General features: G+C 49.4%; 1 protein-coding gene and 2 long non-coding RNA genes across 4 annotated transcripts in view; 1 reads left to right on the forward strand and 2 right to left on the reverse strand.

The window, feature by feature from the left end:
* GATA6 (GATA binding protein 6) overlaps nt 1-7153 on the reverse strand; it is a 19480-nt gene extending 12327 nt beyond the window's left edge. The window contains exons 1-3 of the mRNA XM_035318607.1: nt 6880-7153; nt 4853-5742; nt 1654-1820 (exon numbers count right to left, since the gene is read on the reverse strand). Of these exons, the coding sequence (XP_035174498.1) occupies nt 1654-1820; nt 4853-5723 (1038 nt within the window). The 5' untranslated portion in view covers nt 5724-5742; nt 6880-7153. The remainder of the gene's footprint in view (nt 1-1653; nt 1821-4852; nt 5743-6879) is intronic.
* Nucleotides 7154-7300: 147 nt separating this feature from the next.
* On the forward strand, nt 7301-12131 carry LOC118162469. 2 transcript variants are annotated; one of them, XR_004748468.1, is made up of 3 exons: nt 7301-7575; nt 10427-10708; nt 11756-12131. It is a non-coding gene; the product is annotated as an uncharacterized LOC118162469 (long non-coding RNA). The 2 variants fall into 2 exon arrangements; XR_004748469.1 differs by lacking the exon at nt 7301-7575 and adding an exon at nt 7611-7899.
* A 28-nt stretch (nt 12132-12159) lies between these two features.
* LOC118162470 lies at nt 12160-21120 on the reverse strand. The gene is made up of 3 exons (XR_004748470.1): nt 20950-21120; nt 20342-20381; nt 12160-13461 (listed from the first exon to the last, which is right to left on the reverse strand). It is a non-coding gene; the product is annotated as an uncharacterized LOC118162470 (long non-coding RNA).
* Between the last annotated feature and the right edge of the window lie 3575 nt (nt 21121-24695).

The raw sequence follows: 24695 nt of genomic DNA on the forward strand, positions 1-24695 counted from the left end.
TTTTTTTTTTTTTTTTTTTTTTTTTTTTTTTTTTTTTTGTATGCAGTCTGGTCTAAATCTTCATATATTTTATTTCAATACCTTTCGCTCATTCCCGTAGCTAAACAAAAGTGAGGTTCTGGGCAAGTTTTGAAGCTAAAATGACTTTTCTGCCGCAGGAATTTTATCAGAAACTTCAGGGAAATCTAAACATTAGCATTTTCAAAACATTTTCCCTTCTCACCTACATATTTCCAACCGCATGAACACACAGTCACGTTTGATTTATAGCTATGGCCAGTACACTTGGTGCGGACTGTTGCACAGAACTATTTCAGAGTTATTCAGACGAGGTGTCGGGCTGAAATCAGGCCGCAGTTTGACTCTGGGTCTGTCTCCTCACCCCTCACCCCCTTCCAAAAAGAGGAGGAACAGAAAAAGGCTGGGGCCAGGTATCGGCCAGTTCAAATCTGTGCCGGAGCTGAGCTCCGAGGCTGCTAAGGGGCTGCAGACCTGTGTCCCTGCCGAGGAGGTAACACCTCCCCTGATGGGATTTAGGGACTGGCCATATACAAAAAAGCCTGGTACCCAGAGACAATCAACACCTGGCTTAATATTAAATGAAATTTTCAGGTTTAAGCAGACCTGGGTTGGGATCGCGAGCCCTTACTGTCCACTCCACTCATTGCTCGCTTGCTTTTTGTTTTCCCCCGTAAGGGCACTAAATTCAGACAGTTGTGATATAAAGAATGGCACGTGTTTTAACGCTATGAAAATAGGGACAGAGCAAGCAGCTGGTGTGACTGAAGGGGTCTTGAAGGGCTGATCGGTTTGATACGCTGTCTCCATACACAAGGGTCCAAACATCAGCTCGGATTATACCGGCGTGATTTATTGTGGCTCGCTCAGTAACAGCCATTACGGAGGAGAGTATTCTTTTTCTCCGCTGACCTCCACCCAGATTTGCTAAACATAATGTGCAGTTCCCACTTGTTAAATTTTCTCCTTGCCTATTCAGTGCCAGCCTGAGTTGTAAACAGGGGGTTCTGGTTTGTACTATTTATTTCCCCCCCTAGTTTTAGGAGTGTATTTTTAGAAAAATTGCCGCTCATTTCTTAGGAGTGAAACAAAACAAAGGCTATTATCATTGTTTAAACAATTGGTTTTCTTTGAATTATATACAAAACTTGCTTACATTCCCAAGGATCGAGCTCTCAGCAAACAAAGCAGGTCTGGAGAAATTCCTAGCCCTCTGAACAAATACTTTCCAACCTTGATTTTTTTCCCCCCTTTTGGAAACTTCCAACATGAGCAGCACCAAATCCTTCCAAACCAGCTATACTCCCTCACTGACAAGGTCCACCAACCCCAAACAAAATCAAAACCTAGCCACCCTGTCTGTGCCTGGCATGTGGATTGTGGGGGGCAGAGGGCGATTTTACCCACGTAGTGCCTGGAGGTGGCCCCGGAGGTTTGCTCTCACCCGTGCCACGACGGCATTGCCCCCCAGATACAACCACCAGCCCCTCTTAGGTTTTGCAGCCAGGCGGTCCCCAGGCATAGAGGCTTCGAGGGTGCTCTCCGTGTCCATCTGCACTAAATGGGGGACGCCAGTGCTGCAGCCCTCGCCCCCCACGGCAGCCTGTGGGGCTGCCCCGCTCCTTCCCCACTCACCACTCTCTTCTGGGGCTTGATGAGGGGCCGGCTGAGGCCGTTCATTTTGGTGTAGAGCCCGCAGGCGTTGCACAGGTAGTTGCCGGTGCCGTCCCTCCTCCACAGCGGGGTCTGGATGGAGCCGCAGTTGACGCACTCGCGGCTCTCGGACAGGTCCTCCAGCAGCTCTGGGGACAGGAACAGAGGGGACAGGCGGTGGGACACGGTCTGGACAGCCGCACCGGGGGGCGCAGAGCCCCGCAGAGCCCCGCGGAGCCTCGCGGAGGAGCGCGGCCGAGCCCCGGGCGCTGCTCAGCCATCAGAAAAGCAACTCCCAGCAGCGACAGCAGCCCTCGGGTGATTTAAAAAAAAAAATCCTCTTTTTTATTCCCCCCCCCCCCCCCCCCCCCCCCCCCGAGATGTGCCCGGAGGCTGCCGCCCCTCAAGCGGGGACGGGGCCGGGAGCGCAGCACAGCGCCCGCAGCCCTGCCCGGGCGGCTCCGGGGGGCTCCCTCCGACGGCTCCAGGCCTCAGTGGTTTGCCAAAACCGGCTGGCACCTTGGGGGCCGGTGTGCAAAACGGGAGAGGGTTTTGGAAAGTGGGGTGGGTTGCTGGATATTTGCCTTGCGTCGAGGCCGGGCGAGGAGTTTTGCGGTAGGGGGGTTCTCGTCGGGAGAGCTTTGCGAAGTGCTTAAACTTAGCGTTCAGGGGGCGGCTGGGGACCTGAGCTGCTAAGGCAGCCACGGGGAGAGAGAGCTTCTCTTGGTTTATTAGGTTAAATTCGACCCCGTTGTTAGGAAGCGGAGGAAATGGAAAAATGTGGAGTATTCTGCCATCCTGCTCGGACAGCTACTAAACACTGAAAAAAAAAGGTCTAAACACTGAAAAAAAGGTCTAAATGCACGGCAGAGAATAAAGACCCACATGCAAAAGCAAACACCTTCCCCTCTGCCAATCCTTATATACTCGTTCTGTCTCACCTCTGTATGTTTCGTGGAAAAAATAATAATAATAATATTTTCTTTAAAAAAGAAATACAAATTTCCCATGTAACACGCCGCGCTGAGCAGAAATAATTTGAAGGGAGCGCTGTGATTTCTGCAGCAGCTTTGGCGGTCAGGCTGGGAAAGCCTCTTACGGAGCGTGGATGATGTTTAAGGTCCCTTCCAGCCCAAACCATTCAACGATTCTAACTTCAGCTTCGTCACTTGATTTTTGCTGCCTCCATCCCCTCCGCTACCTGCCTGAATTCAACGTTTGGTTATTCTTTACTCCTTCTCTTATTAGCTTTGCGGGCTGTAAAGCGAAAGGGAGCTTGTAAATGTCAAGCGGCTCTCGGCACGGAGCTCTGATGGCACTTTGCTCTTACAAGGGAACGGCTCTTGGCCCGTACCCACCACGTTACATTTCTCTCGTCCCTTCATTTTATTATTTTTCAAATTATTGCAAGTTCAACGGGAATCAGAAAGCGGCAGGGTCCAGAGAGCACAGTCCAAATTACGCTGTCAGCTTGTGGCTCTCAGCACATCACCAAGATTTATTAATCTTTGCACTAAAAGCGCCACTGACTACCGTAATCAGGAAAATGCTTAAGGTCTCAAGGACGCTGGAAGTTAAACAATTATTTGTCTCTGCTATTTACTTGATAGCATTACCTTCATGCCTACTGAAAGAAATCCCGCCGTGATAATATTTCCCGGGCTGCTGCCTTTTTTTTTTTTTTTTTTTTTTTTCAGTATTTTTCCCCTTAACGCGTGAGAAATAGATTTATCTCGGAGGGCAGCAAAATAAAGCGCTCATTTTAGATAAATATTTAGCAACCCTTCCAGCAACGTCAAAGAAGCCGTATCAGGCCGGCTAATATCTCACTATCAACACGCATCTGCCGGCCGCGGCAGCAACTTGCAGCCCCCGACCGCTGGCTTCGCTGCGGGATTTGGTCCCCCAGGACCCAAAAACCCACAGCCGAGGGGACAGGGCACTGGCATCCATGAGCAAAGGGTTGCTGGAAACATAATCAGTCCTATTACTATTCTGAAAAAAGCGAGGCAGCGGGCATCCCCCGAAAAAATATATATATATGTATATACATATATATATATATAGTTTTCAGTTTCCTCCCATCACTTAGCTTTCAATTGGAATTTGAGGAAAATGTGTTAACAACTCGATTTTCGTGGCGGCTCTGAAGCCGACCACCTCTGAAGCCGACCCTTCCCTGCTCCCCCCGTCCCCCTGTCACTGCAGCGAGCACCAAGCGGGTGGCTTCAGGAGCCCCAAACCCTTCCCGTGGCACCGGGAGGGAAAGGGGAAACGGGATCGGGGAATTTTCGGCGACTTTGCACTGAAAGGGAAAAATCACGGCGGGCGTAAACGTGCCTTCCTGGTGGGCAGCTTGTGATTAAAGGAAATGCTGCTCCAATGCGTGCATGTGGGTATACATACACATCTATACATGCCTATATAGGACCCCCTCACGTCTCTGTATTTACATACGTGTTTACTACCTAAATATATTCTAAAGAGCTACCTAAACATATTCTAAAGAGCTACCTAACTATATTCCGAAGCTGCAGAGGCTGCAATAATCGTTAACCTTGCCGCCCGCTGCTACATCGCTGCAGCTCGGCCGCCACGACTAGAACACCGACACCGCGAGTTTCCTCCCCTCGGAATAAAAAGGTGACAACACCCCCGAAGCGAAAGCAAAATTCCCTCGGGAAGGTGCTGCGCTTTAGGCAGCAGGATTTTAACGCGGTTTCTCGTTCCTGTCAGAGGAGCGGGGTCTATTTTTTTGTGTGTATTTAAAAAATAAAATAAAATAAAGTTTCTTTTTTAACGAAGCAACGGAGTGGATGGCAGAAGAAACAAATAACCGCACATGGGCTGAGCCGAGCTTCCCCGAGCACTCCGGAACCGAAAACCCCGCAGCGAGTCCCGATTCTCGTATTTAGGGGCGAGAAGAAAAGCACCAAAGCGGGGAAACCCTTACGGCCGGCGACTCGCCGGAGGGACACCACCGAAAAATAATAATAATAATAATAACAACAATAATAAAGCCAAAGCAATGCAGAAGCCACCCAAGTGTCCCGCCACGGACACGCGTGGGTCCAGTCCCGTCGCCCTGCCTGTCCCATCTCCTTGTCCGCCCCGTCCCTTGTCCGCCCCATCCCGTCCCGTACCGTCCCGTCCCGTCCCCCCGCTCCGGCCCGGCTCCTACCTGCGCTGGGGGCCCGGACGGGGATGGGGGCGGCCCGGCCCTGCAGGCAGTGCAGCATGGAGTTCTCGAAGGGCGCCGTGGGCCAGGCGGGGGTGAGCTGCGGCCCCACGTAGGACGTGTAGGGCGCCGGGTAGGAGCCGTTGAGGGGCCGAGCCAGCGGGCTGTACTGGTCCCGGGCACCCAAGCTGTTGCCGTAGGCTCCGGGCTCCCTGGAAGCCCCGTTGGCCACCGGAGGGCTGGGCGAGTAGGGGAAGCGGCCCGACGGGTGCGAGCCGCCGCCGGCTCCGTACGAGGGGCTCTCGGCCGCCGGCTGCGACCAGACGGCGTGGCCGCCCCCCGGGTGGCTGGGCTGAGCCGCCCCGCTGCCCTGCAGGTAGGGCAGCGTGGGCAGCATGGAGCCCACGCGGGTCGTGGGCACGTAGACGGGCGAGCCGGGCGAGGAGTGCATGAAGCCGCCCGGGGATCCGTCGTAGGGCGCGGGGCCCTGCGCGGCCGAGATGGCCAAGGTCTGGTACATCTCCTCGGGCTGCTCGGAGCCGGCGGCGCTGGGCTTGGCGCCGCGGCTGGCCCAGATCAGCTTGGTGGCTCGCTCGAAATCCGCCAGGAGCAGGACGTCCTCCCAGCCGGGCGGGCCGGGGGGCTGCGGGACCCCCGAGGGCAGCGACGGGGCGAGCGGCGGGGCGGGCCGGGGGCCGCCGTCGGGAGTCTCGGAGGAGCTGCCCTCGCCCTGGGAGCCGCCGCAGGAGGAGGAGGAGGAGGAAGGCGAAGGAGGAGACGGGCCCGGCTCGTTGGCCGCGAAGGGGCAGGAGGAAGCGCCGGAGTCCGCAGCGCCCCGCTTCAGCACGCACCAGCCGCCTTCAGCCACGGCCATCCAGGTCCCCTTCTAGCCGCTGGGTGGGGATGGGGAAGGGAGGAGGGCAGGGGGAGGAGGGAGGGAGGGAGGGAGGGGAGGGGGGTCCGCAGGGCAGGGCGGGGAGGGAGGGCACAAAAGAGTAGGGAGGGAGGGGGGGGAGAAATAATAACAACAAAGTTAGCGAGCGGGACAGCCGTTCTCCCTCCCGCAACGAGGCTCAGCGGGGACCCTCCGAGCGCCCCACGGCTCACATCGCCCCATCGCTGCACCTCCGTCCCCACCGGGCTTGGGAGGAGAGTGTGGGGACGGGGGGGAGGCGGGGGAGAGGGACGTGTCCCCTGCCTTGGCCGCCGCCGCTGCCCTTGTTGTTGTTAGCGCTGCCTCAATGAATGAGTCATTTGACTCGGTTCCACCGAGAAAACAATTAGCAGGGCGATCCCTTGAAGGGTGCTTCTCCGGAGGGAGACGGGAGCTTCTCCGCCGGGAGCCCCCGCTCTTTTGCTCGTTTCCAGCCCAAGGTCACGGAAAGGAGGAGGAGGAGGAGGGGAAGGCACCCGGGAGCCGGGGGATGCGCAGGGGCAGGGCCCCGACGTGTGCGCGGCGGGGATGGGGCCGGGATGGGGCCGGGGGTGCTGTGCGTGGGGCAGGAGCCGGTGCCAGCGGGACAGCCCCGACCCCAGCAGGTCCTTTTGGGGTCGGCACCGTCCCGCCGCCAGCCGGGCACCGCTGGCATCCCGGGGCCGCCGGCGCACGGGCTCGAAGGCAGGCGGGCACCCGCAGCACTTCGGGGGGAAGGAGCAGAAAGGGAAAAGAGACTCCGAGAGGTGACAGCGAGCAAAGCCTCCGGTGGGGGTCCCCTCCCTCAGCCCATCGAGATAACCGCCCCCCGGACCGCGCAGCGCGCCCGACCCCCCGCAAACCCCCCCCCCCCCCCCCCCGACAGACAGGCACGGGACGCCTCTCTCTATCCCCCTGCGAGATAACGGGCAGATAGATAAGGCCCGGTTAGATAAGGGCTGCAGCCACCGGCATCGGATGTTTGCCCACCGGGGCTCCCCGGGGCTCCCCCGGCCGGGCGCAGCTCGGCTCCCCTCGGCGGCCGGCCCCGGGGTGGGCTGTGGGGGGGAAACAGGGCCGGGAAAGTCGGGGACAAGCGAGAAGGGCCGGGCCAAACCTGCTGCCGGTGGCCCTCATGGGGCCGGTTCCTCGGGAGGTAAATCCGGTGCCGAGGGGGGCGAGCGGCGGCGGCGAGTCCGGCGGCGGCGGCGGGCGGCTCGATGTATAAAAAGGAGAGAGGAGGAGGCGCCTCTCGCAGCCCTGCCGGAAAAGTGCAGGCAGCCGGCCCTGATTGGGCTCGGCCGGCCCTAAAACAAACACGGAGCTCCGCAGGGGTGCCAGGCCCGCCGGCGAGCCGGCCCGCGGCGCGGCCACGGCGGGGGCGGGCGCCCTGGAGGCCGTCCCGTCGAGGGGGGAGGACCGGGGGGGGGACGAGGACACACGGCACGGGGATATGGGGGGGGCACCGCGGTGATGGGGGGGGGGCGGCGGCCCCCCGCCCGGCGGCGAGCGGAGGGGGCGCGTATAAATGATTATTATTATTTTTTTACACCCCGGAGGCCCCCCCCCCCCCCCCCCACCCCGTCCCTCCCGCCTTTAGGGGGAATATTCACGTTTCCTTAGGGATTTTTTGTGCCCCGGAGGATGTGCGCTTGGCTCCCGCTGTAAGGGATCAGGTGAACAACCCCAAATCTCCCGATTTTTATAATCAGAGCTATCCGAGAGGAAAAAAACGTGGCTCCTCCTTGAGCTGCCCCAGCCATCAGGTGAAGCCAAAGCCGGCCGTAGGATGTGGCCAAGCCAGCAGCAGGCGGTAGGCATTTTTCCGCTGTTTCTTTCTCATTCTCCCCTTTTTCTCCACCCCCCCCTCCCCAACCTCTCCCTTTAACCCCCCCCCCCAGCCCTATCCTCTTATCTCAGCTGTGTACAAACTGATACGGCACTTAGCAGGAAAGTGACTGGAAATTAAAATAACTCGGTTCGCCAGAGGTTATCAGCTGGGTATCTGTCATCATCAGTCCCTACACAAAGACGCATCCGCGGCCAGGGCTGGCAGCAGAGCTCAGACCGGGCTCGGCGGGGCCGCATCCAGCCCGGACTCCGGGCCCCGCTTCTCCTGGGGGGTCGCAAGGCAAAGGTGACCGGGGCAGGCGACGAGAGCGGCTGGGGGATGTCGCACGGGGCAGCCAGCTGCTTCGCCGGCGCCTGGAGGGGGGGGGGGGGGGGGGGACGGGGCCCCCCCCCCGGGCGTTCACCCCCCCCGTGCCTGCGCGGCGGCCGCGGCGGGGGGCGGGCAGGGGGACGAGCGGGTTCCTGGGGAGCCGGTTCCCTGTTGGACCGTGGGATTAAGGGCTGCTCAATTCTGGGTAATGAACAGCGTTCCTCGGGTCGCCCTGCCTGGTCAAAAGGCAGATTGAAAGGATTTTATATATATATATTTACTTTTAGATACATTTTCATGCGTGTAATTTTCAATAGAAAACCGTTCGTCTTCTCGAAGCGCCCTGCGACACGAATTTGAAACTTAATTTAATATTATTTTTTTCCGTGCTTTCACCTAAATTATAAAAAATACTCTCCAGGAGCTGGGGAAGCGGCGGGTGAGGATGCAAACGCTGCTTCGTCTCAGCCGGGCTGCTGCCGCGCCCCATAATTATGTTTTACTAATTAATACTAATTGCAATTCTTTAACTTTCCCATTTAGAAAGCCCAGCCGGACTGGGACCGGCGTGGAAAACTACCCCCACGCGCCCCTTTCCCTTCCAGCCTGACTCCTTCTCGTTTCAGCTCTGCCCCCGGGTCCAGCCCTCAGCTGCTCCCTCTTCGTGACGTCACCGCCTTCCCAAATTCCCGCGTGACGTCATTTTTCAGCCCGGGGCACACGGCGGGGCGGTGGCACCAGGGCGGGATGCGCAACGGGGTGCGGGGATTTTGGGGCCGAGGGGAGCCCCGTAGGGGGATACTCGGAGCCGGGAGGCACCCAGGGGAGCCAAGCCAGCAAGGAAGTATCGCTCCTGCCCGTCGTGGCCAAAAAGGGAAGGATGATTAAAAAAATAAAAAATAAAAGGGTTTGCATCCAATTAAGGCAAAGCCCCTCATGGGCACTTCAGCCTCCCAAAAAAGGGGTGGGGGAGAGCCGTCTGCAGGCACTCCCTGCCCGCTCCTTCCCCGGCTCCCAGCTGGGTGCAAAGCTGGTACCAGCACCGGGCAGCCCCGCACGGGGGTCACTTCGGGGACTGTCGCGGCGTGGAGCGAGTTCTTCCCCGAGCCGTGTTTATGTAACTTCATGTACTGCAGAAACCGCCGGGGAGTTTAGGCCGGGCTGATAAGGCTAGCGGGTATTGCAGGCGACGTGCCGGCAGCTTCCCCCTCTCTGCTCTCGCTCCTTTATCCGAGCTCCTTAAAATACCCTTTTATCAAGGCCACCCCGTGATACGGAGTGTTTCCAGTCCCCGGCGACTGTGACATTGAAGCGGGCTAAGCCACCACCGCAGGCACCGGCCCCGGATGGGTTATTTTATTTTATTTTATTTTATTTTATTTTAGTATTTCATTTCTTTTTTATTTCATTTATTTTATTTCATTTCTCTTCATTTCATTCCATTTCATTTCATTTCACTTCACTCCATTTCACTCCATTTCTTTTATTTTTTTTGTCTTTGCCCCAAAACTCCCGCTCCGAGGCCGGCCTTCAGTTCCAGCCTTACCCGCCGGCTGCAGGCGGCAGGATCCGGCCCCTCCGGCTACTCCCCGGCCCCGGGCAGCCTGCCCCGGTGCCCCGGCCGGCGGAGAGGGGGAGATCTGGGGGTCCTTTCTCCCTACAGCCTATCGGTGCCCCCCCCCCCCTCGCCACCGGGGACCTGCCTCGGCCGTGGTTTGGGGTGATTTCCCCGGCGGCTTTCAATCCCTGACGCTCACAACCAGAGGATTTTTTATGGGATAGGTGGAGAGCGGGTTCCTTTCTTTCTTTTTTTTTTTTTTTTTTAGTAATGATCTGCAGCTTCTTTTTTATTTGCCCTTCCTCCAGCCCCCGAGCTCCGCCTGGTTAATGATTTCAACCTTAAAAAAAAAAAAAAAAAAAAAAAAAAGGCGGTGTTAAAAGCAGCGCAAGGCGCAGAGAAGAGGCTCCGGTGGCCGCGCCAGTTAGCTCCGGTACCGCTGGGGCGGGCAGGGTTAAGGCGATGTCCTCCAGGTGCCGGGAGGGTCCCGGGACAAGCCCAGCGCCTCTAACCCCCCCCTCACCCTTCTCTCTCGGGCATGGCAAGCCCCGGGGAAAGGTCCTCGGGCTCCTCGCTGCGGCAGCTCCCAGCGGGAGGGAGCCGGGAGCAGGGGCACGGAGGGCAGAGGGGCGCCGTGATTTGCCTCCTCATCCTCGAGGGGAGCGCCTCGTCCTCCCCCTCCGCTGTCACGGCGGTGTCAGCTTCCACCCAATTCCATCCTGCCTGCTTCCCCTCCGTCCCCACAGCAGAGGTTGCAGGGACTCAGTTCTATTTTTACTTAAAAAAGAATAAATCAGGCAAATTTCTCCATTAATAACTATTCCCAGGTCGCTACCCCAAGCCGCTGAGAAAATATCGTTTTGTGCTTCCAAACGAGCCCTCCGTGCATCGCTGCGCTCTTTTTTTTTTTTTTTTTTTTTTTCCTTTTCATTTGTCTTTGCTAAGAAATGCCACAAAGCAGCAGAATCAGGCAAAAGCTCCCAGCGCGATGTTTGATGTGGGACCAAATCCATCCATCCATCCGTCCGTCCGTCCGTCCGCCCATCCATCCACGTAGCGACACTGGCTCCGTTTTGTGGGGTTTTCCTCTGAAAACCGGAGCAAACCGCACCTCTGCTCTTGGCACTTGCCGCAAGCGCTCGGCTCTCGTTGGGAAACAATTTTCATGACAATTTAGCCGCTTTACCGAGGAGTCTGAGAACAAAGCTAGTTTAAAAGAAGGAAATGGTAAAAATGAAAAAGGTAAACATGAACAAGGAAAAGAAGAAGAAGAAATAGAAAAAAAAAAGGGGGGAAGAAAAAAAAAAAAAAAAGAAAAAAAAAAAAAAAAAAAAAGGAAGAAAAAATTTTTAAAAAGGGAAAAAGATAAAAAAAGAAAAATAAAAAAGAAAAAAGGAAAAAAGGAAGAAAGGAAAAAAGACTAAGAACCGACCACAAACCAGACAACGCCAAACCAACGAAAATTGCAATCTGACTGCAGCAAAACGCTTCCCTTACGCCAAAACTGCAATTGTCAGATTGTTCTTTATTGAATAATGTCAAAATCTGGGGTTTTGCTCCTGCTCGGGCTGACGGTTCATTAGAAAACGTTAGAATATCTCCCAGAGCGGGTCCGACCAGTTCTGTAAATTAAACTCCTGCTGGAAAAAAACAACAACACCAGCACCAACAAACCCGACGCCAACAAATTCAAGGCACCACATCAGAGGGCGGCAGGCTGCAGTTAGCGGCTCGGGGTAATTAGGCAGCTCATTAACAGATAGCCTCGCTCCTCGTCGCCCTAAAAGGGAGGCCGGTGCTCCGGGAGGCAGGCGCCCGCGGGCAGGGTGGGGGTGCCGGAGGTCGGGCTAACCCCAAATGTCACCGACACGCTGGGCAGCATCTCCCCGCGCTTGGCCCCCCAAAATACCCTCGGGGCTATCATTAAAAAATGCGGGGGCTCTGGGGTGTGGGGATGAGCTGCAGCCCCCGCTTCTCACCCCACACTTTCCTGTGAAGAGGCCGGCGCCCCCCGCCCCGTGGGTAAGCTAGGTCCCGGCTCCCCGCGCTGTTTTGTGTCTTTACCCCCCCCCCCCCCCCTTTTTTTTTTTTTCTTTTTTTTACCCGTCGGTGTTAATAACCTGTGCGCAGTCAGAAGGATAAATAAAAATAAATACGTGAATGTGCCGCGATTTCCACTCCGTACGTGTAACACCCGAGGTGCTCGTCCCTTTCCCTTAAACCTCCAGAAGCGAAGGGGCTGTACAAATAATTCGCTCTTTTCGATTCTTTTAGGAAAATGCTGCTTTGTACCGCCGTTATTGCCGGTCACATTGAATTTGCAACTAATTCGTAAAGGACATCCGTATTTCCAAATAATGAAAAGTGCATTTAGAGAGACGGTTGTCCCCTAAGATGGTTGTAACGGGGTGGCTGCAGTGCATTGTTCCGCTGCCGTTATTGATGTGTTCTAAAAGGTCACAGCCCAATGAATTACAAGGCACCAAACTACTCTGCTTACATCCCGATTAGGTGGCTATGAGCAAGAAGTGCTGCGGTCGGTTATACATAAGGGTGTTTTTTACTCTCTGTAATAATTTTTTACATTTATTGTAATTGATGGGCATAATACATGTGCAAGGAATTAAAGTAACACAGTATTGGCAAAGTATGTAGGAATAATCCAAATGTGTGTTTTTTTTTTTTTTTCTTTTCCTCATTCATAATATGGACAGAGTTACCAATCCTTTTATTGAGTAACCACTCCTCCAAGTAAATCAATGTGATGTACAGTGACCAGCATTTCCGAGAAAAAAAAAATAAAATAAGAGGACCTAGACATTTTCAATAAACCCCGAACATAATACCAAGGAACTGTATAACAAGATAGCCTCGGGGATTTACGGCTAACATCCGTTTGCAACCAGGATCACATCTGGATCATGCTCTTAGCATTTAGTGATGACAATCTAATATACGTTCAGCCACACACAACTGTAATATCTAGCTGTGAAATGAAGACAAAAATGTTTTAGGATAGATTTACACATATTATATGCTTTGCTTCAGCTTTGCAACAGTGCATTTTCATTGTTATGACATTGCTGTAAGTTAGTTTTTTCTGACAATGAAATCATACACAGATTCGAGTACATATGAATCAGTGCTTGCAAAGAAGCCCAGCTTCTGTAATTTTGCTAATTTATCTGATCCTTAAAATCATTTAAGACTACTCATTCAACTGGAATTTGTCCTCACTCACAATGACCGGAGAATAAGAACGAGTCCTGGAGAGCTCTGTGGAAATACCTGGCAAAGCAATGAACCTCACAGATTGCTCTGTTGAGAGGTTAGCAGTGCAAACTGCCACATGGCCCTTCAGGTCATGACTGCGGCTTAACCAAGCTGGCTTCATGCAGATCCTGTCCCAAAGCCCAGATCCGTACGTGGATGCCTAAGGCAGAGGTTTCTGCTGCCACAGCTAGGAAGGCATTGGTCCCAAACAAAGCCAGGCAGGTCTAACTCAGCAGCTCCCCTAGTTCCTATAATAAGCTTAGCAATTTCAAGGGCGGGGTAGATGCTCCTTGTTTCATGTTGGGCTCTGACAGGTTAACAGCACCCCTTTAGGGATGGCAGAGTGGATACCTCCCAGCCCCATGGCTATCACAGCCCTGTAAACTTGCATTGTTCTTGCTGCTGGGCAGCTAGGTGAAAAGAGCAATTGCAGCAATAGCATCTCGTGGCATTGCAGCTAAAACCAACATAGCCCCAGGTATGCTTGCAGATGAAAGCTCAGCAGTGCTCAGCTGGCTCGAGGGCTTCTCTCTAGCAGAGGACTTCAGGTTGCAGCTGCTATTCAGTCCTTGCTCACACCACGTCCTCAGGCTGACCGTGTGGGCTGAACTCAAAGTCCTTCGTCCTTCCAGTGCTGGATCCAGGCAGCTCCCATTGTCTGGAGTTTTCTTCTGTGAGGTGAAGTACATACAGCACACAGCAGGAGGCTGGAGACAGGCACAAGGAAGTGAGGTGGCAGAAAATGTTCACGCTGATATTCAATTCTTACATATTAGGTAAGGCAGAGGGTATAGTGGGATTTTGGGGCACAGATTTCTGACAGCTTGCACAGCAGGAAGGGGACAGCTGAGGGAACCTGTCAGTGTTTCCTCAAATACCTCTACCATGACAGCCACGCAGTACCAACCAGCCTATAATGACCAGAACTGTAGGTAATGTCACATAAACCAAAGCATTTCAGCTTCTATGCAAAACCATAACTCTTCCCTTCATATCAGTTAAAACATTTCCTTTTACCCCAAACAAAGTTTTTCTCTGTTTCTAAATTATTTAACCCGGTAAAGGACCAACTGTGAAACAAATGGGTTCATTTTGAGAGGATGGAGCAAGTGCTTCAAATTTTCCTCTCCCTTTCAGTTTGGCTGATGGCATCACGCCTGGGGTGGCAGGAAAGGTCTGTCATGTCTGTCACGTCACAGCCTGGATCAGAAGCCAAGATCTCATCACCTTGGCCCTATACAGGCACTAGAAACCATGGCAAAACCTCTCATTTTCTGCCCGGTGACCAGGGTGTGGAGAAAGCAACAGTCCCTGAATTGCCTTAAACAACCCCGTCCGTGCTTTGGGTTTAAAGCTGAACATTTATTTTCTGGAAAAAGTAGGGACCAAAATGAATACTCTCCATGATGTTTCACACTGGGAGCTTGAGGGGGATGTAATTCAGCCTAAACCCAGACTTTAAGCTGTACTCTTCTTCTAGTTCCTACCCCCTACAAGAATAATTATTACTGACCTCAGAAACCCTGCCTGCTGCCCGTGCTAAGTTTTCATATCGGCTCAGTTTTGCTTTTGATAGCTTCAACAGAGTCGCTGAATGACATTTCCTTTAGCGGGACTTTTCCAAACAAATTAACTTCGTTTCTGCTTGCAAGAAATAGGAAAACATATTTTGCTTGTGCCTGCTTGGAACTACGTGTGCCTGTGAGGTCCAGAAGGTGACACATATTCCACGAGCGTTTCCTCTCTTAAGCGCAGAGAGGAGAAGCTAATGGCTGTGGGCTGTAACTACTAGAAAGCTGAAAGTACATACTCTCTGCAAAAAATATGTTACCCAAATCTACTCACTCGAACTTGGGGAACATAGAGCCGACTAGGGTGAAGCTGCAGGGAGAAGCAGAAAACAAAACAATCAAACCCGAGCTGGAAAAGGAGGCCCGCTGAAGGCATCAGGGTGACTCCCTTGGATGAAATGAGGCCCGGCCCTCGGAGAGCTGAGCCGAGCGCTAACTGAGAGCAGCTAGGCCAAATCCTTCACGTTGGCTGGACATTTTGGATAGAGCTAGTGTTATCACAGGGAAAGCAGAGTATGTTCTCTGCTTTGTTATGGTTAAGGGAGAGAAATGCCATGTAGGTGGGGAGGGGGGCTAAAAGGGACCATCTCGTTCGGGGCTCCGTTGCTGACTGGAGCTGGGGGAAAACACCCCAGGGACTTTCAGGGGCTGGCTTATGGGCTGCTTTGAACCCACCCAGTTCTTCTTATAAGAGCAGAATCCAGCAAATCTAGAATTACACCTCACTAAAAAGACTAGCAGTACATATCTGTTACAGTATTCAGCCTTATGGTGGTTCCCAGTGTCTGTCAAAATTGCACCGCTTAATGGACTGAATTATTTTATCAGCCCTCTATTTGGAAAGCAGAATCCTGCTGTGTAAAGCTCCAGAAGTAAATAAAGCCTAATGATTAAGGTCCAAGCTCCAGAGGGATTTTTGCTGGAGAAAGGCCTGCACAAGTTGACCTAATTAATTAAAATGTACTAAAATGCAGTTTCCTTTACATCGCTACACCCTAGCGTCAAGCTAAGAATCACCAAGTTTGTTAAAAGTTGAGCAAAGTGGCTCATCTGTGGTCACCTCATAGTAAAAAAAAAAAAAAAAAAAAAAGGCAAAAAGATACTTTTAGGGAAATGTGTTTATAATTAAAATAAATGTAGTGGTCTAAATGAACAGTACTGACAGTATTAAAAAGGATAATGACTTAATTATTTTTGTTGAAGTCAGTTATTCATTTTTTGGGCCATCAAGCTATAAACCAGGGTAATTTATTGACTGCAATATAAACTGGATATGTGCCATATTATTCAAGAAAAACAATACACTGCAAAAACAATACAGAGAAGAGGTAATTTGTACAGAGTTCATGAGACAATTATATCATCTAATTACGAAACTGACTCACTATGCCCTTGGCTCTATTTAGTAGAAGAGAATTGAAGGACATACTAAACATACTGAGAGCCTAGTAATTTAAATTTAAATCCTGACTGTATACCCAAGCATCCAGGAACTGGTGTGATCCAGCACATAGATCAGGAGACCTGAGGGAGTATTCCTTGATTTGTGACTCAGGATACTACTTAATTTTTCTGTGCACTGGAAATTAAACCACTGGCCAGTTTTGCTGAAAAGTGCTTTGAAACTCAGTCAGTAACACAGGGTGTCTTTTAGGAAATGTCCACCAACATTTCAACACCAAAAATATTTAAGTAATTAATTATTGATTTCAGAACTTGACAGCAGTTTGAAAACTGTCTGGACTTTACATGCTTCACTGGTATTTCTGCTGGTGCAGTGCTTCTCTGGAGCAATCCAGCAGTAACATTTTTATGCAAGCAGATGTGTTTCTTGTTCAAACAGAAGCAAATCACTGAAGTGTCTGAACTGTAACATATAACCAAGGCTTTGCACATATAACTCACTCTCTCACAGTAAAGCTCATCAAAGCTCAGAAATGACCAAAACCAAAACAAAAGCAAGTTGCTGAATTATTCCTCAAATTGCCAAGTCATATCTGCACTGCAGCCTTTTGAACTCTTTTCAGATGTGCTTTTCCTTGAACTTTTTGTGCTATTTAAGGAATGTACAAATATTTTCTTTGTTGATCATGTAAAAAAAAAAATCATTAAATAAAGCTTTTTCCATCTTTTCTGATGTTTCTTATTCTGTTTACTGAGTATTTTGTATCTAAATAGCTTTTAGTGGGTGACATCTAGCCATACTATCAAATTTTGCAGGAGGCTAATGATTATAATGAATATTCATTTATAAAACAGGGAAAACCTCAGTGTCTATTTGTTTCTATTAATAATAATGCTGGCTTGCATGCAATACATTCTCAAACTATGGCCACAAGTGTCTAGGAGCTAGAATAGCAAATGGAGAGCCTGGGAGCCTTGGGTCTGACTTTGACCCAGGTAGGGAAGGCATAATTCTCTGTATTGGAGGGTATCTTTCTACAGTGCACTGGCTTTGGTGCAATGCTGGCTTAAGCAATCCCCTCCCAGTGCCTGGAGGCAATCCTCTGGCTGGAGGAGTCACACTGGTGCCAGCCCAGCAATCCATGACCTTCTCCAGTTGTGTTAATGGTATTAGGTGTGGGACCAGCATGGGAGAAAGACCACTGAAGTGATTACAATTAAAAACATCTCCCTCTCTCCTCCTCCTGCAAAAGGTTTATTTTTAACTTCCATCACTTCAGTGCTCTGATTTAAGCCCTGTCCTACACGGAGCTGTTTTGGCACAACTGAGGAAGTGACAACTGCAGGCCAGAGGTGGGAACAAGCATCTGGGGCAGGGGCTAGTTGCAGCAGTTCAGCTGCCAAAGGCAGTGGATCTTGGGACGACAGTGTGACAGTTCATTGTATGAACTTAAACTTTGCCTTTCCTGACTGTTTTCATAGCCACGAAGCATCTCTCCTGCAAATCCTGGTACTGAAGTGCTGCAGCAATGTTGCTTTTCTGTCCCAATGCAGTTCATTTACACTGAAGATTTGCAGTCATGTGAGTTTTATCGTGGGAAAATACAGGGTAGGCAAAGCCTCAGACAAATCATGAGGCCTATATCCTTAAAGACATTTATTTAGATAGCTAACATTCAGTCAGTGGAAGTCTTAAATGGATGGGTTTAATAAGAGTCATGAAGCTGGAGACATTGCCTTGGCCGTAGGGTAACAGCCACCTACACTCCCCAGCTGTGATTCCTTGTGGGTCTCTGATCAGTCTTATTTATTTTGCTTACATGCTGAGGATGAAGCTGTATAAGTGATTCAGAACTGAGTAAGAACATCTCCTAAGTAATCCTGGCCAGGATTTAGGGTTCTTCCATATTTTCTCTCAAAGTAAAGGCCATGAGTCACTTGCTGAAATCTCCCAGGCCTCCTTTCTTATCTCTCCAGCTTCCTGCTACTCCATGGACCTCAGATGATGGTGGCCCTTTGATTTCTTCAGTCCTCTGCCTGTGATATCTGTCTTTTGAGGATTCAAAAGCTATAACCTAATTCAAATTTTTGCATACGGTTTTGTAAGCTCTTGGGCAAACTTGCATAGCGTTTAACACAGGAAGTCAGATAATATCTAATCTCCTCTGCATTAGGGTAAAAGTTTGTTCCTAGCCCCTTACAATGAATTCTAGAGAAGACAACATAGTATAACCCATTCTACAGTTCCCTAGATGAAAAGTAATCATCCAACTTGTTCACATGTGACAGCATCATAACGTGACCTCATCCAGAAACCACTGAAGTCAATGGAAGAAGATGCAATTCACAAGGGTTTGGAATTTTCCTCAGGTAACTTGCCTTCACATCACAATCTGCTTTTTGAGCCTGTGCCATGTTAATCAGCTATTATTTTTCCTTCCATTCTTGGCATAAAGTAGGGACTCAGAAGATTTTTTTACCTGTGACCTGTGCTTTCACCAAATTTAAGCAGTGTCGATTTTTCAGTAAGACCTTGTTACACACAAGCATGTTTTTTTCTCTCCTGGTCCACATGCACTTTTCCAGTCCTCCCTGAGATTAGCATGCATTATAGTAATGCAAATAAATTAAAAATAAAATAATGTCATGGTGACTACAATGGAGCTCTTCCATGGCACTTTACTGTCTCATAATGGCATAAGCAAAATACCTAATAAAAAGTAAACCCTGAAAGTGATCTGGCTCCTGAAAGTATGACTTTGTGATGGAATTATCCTGAAGGGTGGCCCAGGCATGGCTGGACCATCTTGAGCGCCTGCAGTCCTTAAAAAACCTTTATGGAGCTCTGTAGAATTAGTCACGGAACCGTACCTTCAAAATATGGTGAAATACAAACTTCCTTTTGTGTCCACCTACTTCATGTTTATTTGCCATTTTTAAACCCCTTCCCATCACACAAAGAGAATTCACTCTCATTAATTTCAGTGACTTTACCTCTACTGTATTAGTTTGCCTGTGAACCTCATCCATGTCATTTCTGTCTTTACTTCCCAAAGGTGAAGCATCAGACAACCCATCCAGGGCACACAGAATCTATACATTCACACTGGGGACCACAACATGGTATATACACTTTTTTTTTTTTTTAATAGTTTATTTTCCTAGTAATGTTTACATAGCCACCAAATTGACAGCTATTTCAGAGGTGACTCATATTACTCATAAAAAGCCATCAAAAAGACAGCCAAAATTCTAAAGACAAAAAAAAAAAAAAAAAAAAAAAAAGAGAGAGAGAGAGAAGAGAAGGGCAGACAGGTAGCTGATCCATTTCATAGGTGCCAGGTTATGACCTGAGGCATGCTTTTGTAGGAAAGACAAAATCAGATTTTTTTCCCAGGATCATCGAGTCCAACTCCTGGCTCCACACAGGTCTATCCAAAAAAAAAACAAATGAATATGGAAATCTAAATGATGGGTATACATTTGCTGCCTGCTCAGAAAACATAGGAAGAGGACTGATCTCACACAGTTGTAGTAGATGGTTACAAGCTGCTGGATGAGCGATACTGAGTCAGAGATCCCCCTCCTGTGCTCCCTTTCCTGGCTGTAGCTTATGTAGAAGAGTAGAAAGAAGCAAAACCCACGGAATAATGAAGATGAATGCAATAAATATACCCAAGCCTGTCTACTTGTTTTAGTGGTTAATGCCACTACAGAAACCCTTCAGGGCTTTAAGCAATTCTTAGTGATGAAGATTTATGAAGCCCTTTTAAAAACTTCATGAAAGGGTCAGAGAGATTTAAGTGGCCTTGCAAGCTCTGCACTGAGCCAAGAGATTCACTTAGCAGAAACTCAGCCAAAACAGTACAGGGAGAGCTTTCTCACAAGACTGCCTCATGAGCTCTGGGCTAGGGGGGATGATGCTTGGTACCCATAGGTTTAGGTGGCACAGTGCTGCCCAGGTCCCACACAGGGCTCTAATGCCTAAAATAGCCAAAGGAAGCTGTTTAGCAAAAGGAATTACTATGAGTGGGGCTGAGGCCGGTGCAGAGTCTGCACACACTGTATCACTGCTCTCACATCTCTCTTCTTCCAGCTTCCCTCAGTGTGTCTAAAGTAGGTTAAAGTACTTGTGTAGTTTGGATGCATTCCTCCTTCTGACGACAAGGTCTGCCTGCATCCCTCCAGATCATAGCACGGAGCCTTCCACACCGATGCCCCACAAGCAGTTGTTTAAGGCTGTGACTATTTAGATATAAATAGCAGCACTCAATAATCTGGCAATCACTCCCAGCTATGAAAATGCAAATCAGGTTGGCTTGTTTGTGTTTCTGAGAGAGAGAAGGTGGTGGTGGTAGGTGGGAAGGGGAATGTTCCTAAGGGTGCTGCTGTTATCACCATGAGCCAGGGAACGTTTCATCTGTACCCTGCAGCACCTCACCCAGCTCCATTCCACCGCCGCTGGCACCACACCAATCTTGTAAGGGTGGTTCATGGACTTATGAATTGGGTCAACCCCCTAAAAAACAGCTCCTGGATTTTATTTATTTATTTATTTATTTTTGTAGGTGTGCAGCAGAAGAAGCTCTGGTTGCTGGCAAAACTGGCATACCATTCCGTCCCAGACAGCAGTCAGCAGCACTCAGAAAATCCTACCAAAAAAAAAATAAAAATCCCTCATTTTTTTTTCCTCCCATCCCCAACATCTTACATACCTTCAAATCTAAATACCTTCACCAGGACTTGAAGGAGATTCCAGTGCATTACTGGAAGGAGAATCTCATAAAGGAGTCAGCTTTCACAGTTTCAGGAGAGCTTGTTCATACTAGCTGTCATTGAGGAATGCACTTTTTACATTTGCGAATCTTAAAGCACCAGCTTTACACTATTTGAAAGGGATGGAGGGAACTGAGCTCTTTTGAACAGCTGCTCCACGATCAGCTTTCTAACCTGGGGTGTTCTCCAGCAAGAGTTAAATTTATGATTGATGCAACAGGCAGTGCCCAGCCACCTCTCTGGGTGCTAGCACTATCTGGCACAATTTTAGCATTTGCTAAAAGCACAGCATTGGTTATAGAGTCTCCAGCCTCCAAAGCAAGCCCTGGCAATACTTCCCAAGCAGCTGTTCAATAAATGTTTCATTATTAATAGATGCTATAAGGAAGTATAGCCACCGTTACTACATCCTGCAGCGTTTCTTAGAGGAGCAAAGGGCCTTACCTCGCTATCTTCATTTGAATACAATTATTTTTGATGCACGTCTGATTGCTGCATTCCTGAAGCCAGCAACAAAGAAAGGAGGTGTCCTCACATATGCAGGAGCACACGGAGATTTGCTAGCGAGCTGATTACTGCTCACAGGAAGGAGAAGCCTCCCTCATGACACTGAGTCATGAGATCTCACCACTGACAAGAACTACTAGAGAAGAGCCAATTGCATAATATTGTGAAGAAGAGGAATTAAGTGGCTTCATTGATACCAGCTTCGCGTGAGCTGCATGCTGCAAATAGTGACTTCATTCACGCCATCCCAGTGACACACTGGAGATAGGACGAGCCCAGATAATGATGTTTTGTGACGGCATTGCGGGGAACAGGGGACCAGGAATTTTTCCAGAGCGGGAAGCTCCTTTCTCTCACTGAAGACATTGATTTGATCTAAAAACCTGCTGACTGTGCACTGTTGCTGCATTTTTAAGATACCTTTCTAATTGCTCCCTGAGTTGCAGGGCATAGAGAGATTTTGGCAGTAGAAAGAGGCTCTTCCAAGGCATATGCTAGGAGAACGGAAGGAATATGCTCCAAGAGGACATGTGGGGATAGCTTATTTTATTTCGATGCCGTCACACCAGGAGCAATGCTCTCACATGCCCACCGGGGCTGGGGACACAGAGTGACAAAGAGAAGCAGCGGGTGGCTCGGGCACCCAGTGTCCTCACAGCCCCGAGGTGCAGCACCTCATGTCCCTGATGCTCCTGGCCAGCTGCCACCACCTGGGGGATGTTGCAGGGGAGCAGAGCTGTTCTGGGGCTGCTGTCTATAAGGCTGTGTGGCTCCAGTAGACAAAGCCCTAACCTGTATGTTTTAGGGGGGGTAGCGACCACAGGGCGTAAAAGCACTTGGAGGATTAGTAACAGTTCCAGCTAATAAGTTCACAGGGAATTGTACCCTGGTCCTTCATCTGGAGCTATATTCATAGACTGCTAATGTAGGAAATGTCTGAGGTGACAGGAATCCATGAATCAGTGGCCCATTTGCCATTGTTTTCTTTTTTCTTTTTTTTTTCTTTTTTTCTTCTTTTTTTCCATTTTCCACCTACAAAACAATATGGCTTGTCATAACATTATTTAGAGGCTTGTGCCGATCCCCAATTAGCACTCCCAAGGCTTCAGCTTGCTTCAGGTTTCTGCGTGAAACAAAAGATAAAACAAAGCAGAACACAGCCCTGCTTTTCCTTAAGCCAGCGGGAACTCTGCCAGCATTTAATTTTTTAAATCTGGTTTCCTCAGCTAATTTAGTCATGTAAAATTAGCAACCTCAAAAAGGAAAGTGTAAGTGTGCGTTAAGCCTGTAATACCCCAAAGTGGGTTATGTTTCCCATCAGTCCCCTTGAGCAAAGCCTGTACATCTGTGAAGCACCAGATTTTTTTTTCTTTCTTTCTTTGTGGCAAAGCTTTAGCAACAAGCGAGAAACAAAGTTTGTTGCAAGCCTTCTTTCAGGCTTTGGTTGCTCTCAGGGCTCTTACCTAGGGGCTGTCACCACATCCCCTTTCTGCGGAGGGGAAGGAAAACATTTCCTCTTTCCTTTCCCCTCCATGTGGTAAAAAGCCACAGGCTTTTTCAGGGCTGTGCCACCCTGAACTACTGCCACCAGATTTGCCCGGCAGCTTTTCCTGCTGGAAAGCCACCAGGAAGTGCCACCACCTCCAGGCTCCCATGGGGGCTCAGATCCTGCCTGCTGCATCATCTGCACTGCAATTCAGTATTTGGGGGCTGCCCATCCAACAACAGAAAAAGGAAGGAAAAGGTCTTCAGGTATTGGCCTTCAAAAGTGTAAAGTGGGCTGCTGCAAAGAGAAAAGGAATACTTTGTTTCTGTGGCAGATGGAAGTGATGGGTCACCTGTCAACAAGGGTACAGGCAATGTTAAAGGTTGGCCAGAGACTGCAAAATACCCAACACGAATCCTTTTTTGAGCAGGTTAAGCAAAAACCTTAGGGAAAGGCCAGACATGGGGAAAAAAGGCCTAGGTAGCCCTCTGAAATCCCTCCCAAGAGAGTACCTCTGTGGTTCTGCAGATGAGTGATTATCCACGTCTGCTGGTGGACAGTGGAGTCTCTGGGGGGAAATGTTACATTCCTCAAATAAATGATTCATTGAAAATCGCTGCCTGGCTCCAGGAACAATTCGCTATCAATGTTTTGCCTCAAACTTAGTCATGAAACCGACAGGAGTTAAAAAAGGAATGACTGTGGCTCAACAATGAACCCCCTTCAGCAATTAAACCCCACCAATAAATAGCAGTGAGTGCTGGAAAGATGCTTTATTTCTAGAAATGATGCTAACTGTGGAAAATATAAACTGTGTCTTCCCTGCAGACACAGCCAAAACTAATCAAAATATTCCTAGCTACACAAAGGAAATACCTCTGGGCTGTGATAAGGAATATGAATGCAGTTCTTTTACGTCTCCACGAGCTCATAACAATATGATGGACTGGTGGCACCGTTTTTAGCACTGAGATTAATAGCCAGGGAGAAGCTGAGAAGGAGAAAGTGCACTTTCAGTTTTCTTTCCGATGGCTAATTAAAAAGCCCATATCTGAGAGGAAACGTTGTGGAAATGAGAGCTATTTGGATGTGCCTTCCCTGTTATACTATCACTCTGCTTCATGAGGAATGCTTTATTAATGCTAATCTCATCCCTGTGCTTTGACAGAGGTTACAGTTTCCTTCCTTTGCAGCCGCTAAGGCTAAATGCTATTATGGGGTTTGTTTTATGGGAGCATTATTATTTTACTAAATTACCTCATCTTCTGGGAACAAACTTAACCTTGAACTATGAAGCTAAATGGCTTTTTAATGATGCAAGTCTGTTTGGAAATTGTGCTTTGATGACTCTAGATTTTCTTTTAACATGTGCAACATAGACAAAAAGTGAATCATTTATGCAATCTTTTCTGATTCCCTGTTTTAAAATCAAATTTCTGCAATTATTAGGGTTAAGATGAGCAGGAACAAACATTCTCCGCAGTATTCAGGCATCACTGAGAAATCCCTCACAGCACTAAAGAACCCACCTTTAGTAGCATGGGAAGCCAACAACAACATCAGCATTTAAATGCTTGGTATTTAAATGTTTACGTCCTAAGATGACTTAAATGTCACTCTTAGAGGCATTCTGGGATGGAGCCTTCTGCCATGACAGTCAACAAGAAACTGGGAGAAACAACGAGAAACTACCACTGACCCAAACAAGACTGCCATCAGACCTGCAGTTCATAGTCAGGACAAATAAAGGTGATTTTGTAGGATACTGTGTAGCATGGTGGATGTCTCTGATCCTAGAAAAACTAGGCTTTTGCCTGCAGAGTGGTTGAGCACAGAGGCTGAAGCAGGGCTACTTTGCTGAGATGTGATGTACACTAGAGGAATTACTGTCTTGGTTCCTGTTTGATTCCCTCCCAAATGCCTGTAATTCACTGCAAACCCACACAAAAGACTTCTTGACTCCAGAAAAATGTGTGTCTGTGTTTTGGGTGTGTGCAGTTTGGGTACATCTGAGATGGTATTGCCACAAGGTCACCTTTGGGCTAAGCTGGGGGCAGTGTTTTTTGTTTGTGTCAGGCTTGAGTGGGAAGAAATACATGAAAACCAAACAGAAACATGTTGTTTGCTCTTGGGGTAGCTACACCATGGTGACCTATCTGTTAAGGAATATCGTCAAAGCTGGAGATTTTCATTCCAC

Source organism: Oxyura jamaicensis, chromosome 2, assembly GCF_011077185.1.
Source record: "Oxyura jamaicensis isolate SHBP4307 breed ruddy duck chromosome 2, BPBGC_Ojam_1.0, whole genome shotgun sequence".
Lineage (NCBI taxonomy): Eukaryota > Metazoa > Chordata > Aves > Anseriformes > Anatidae > Oxyura > Oxyura jamaicensis.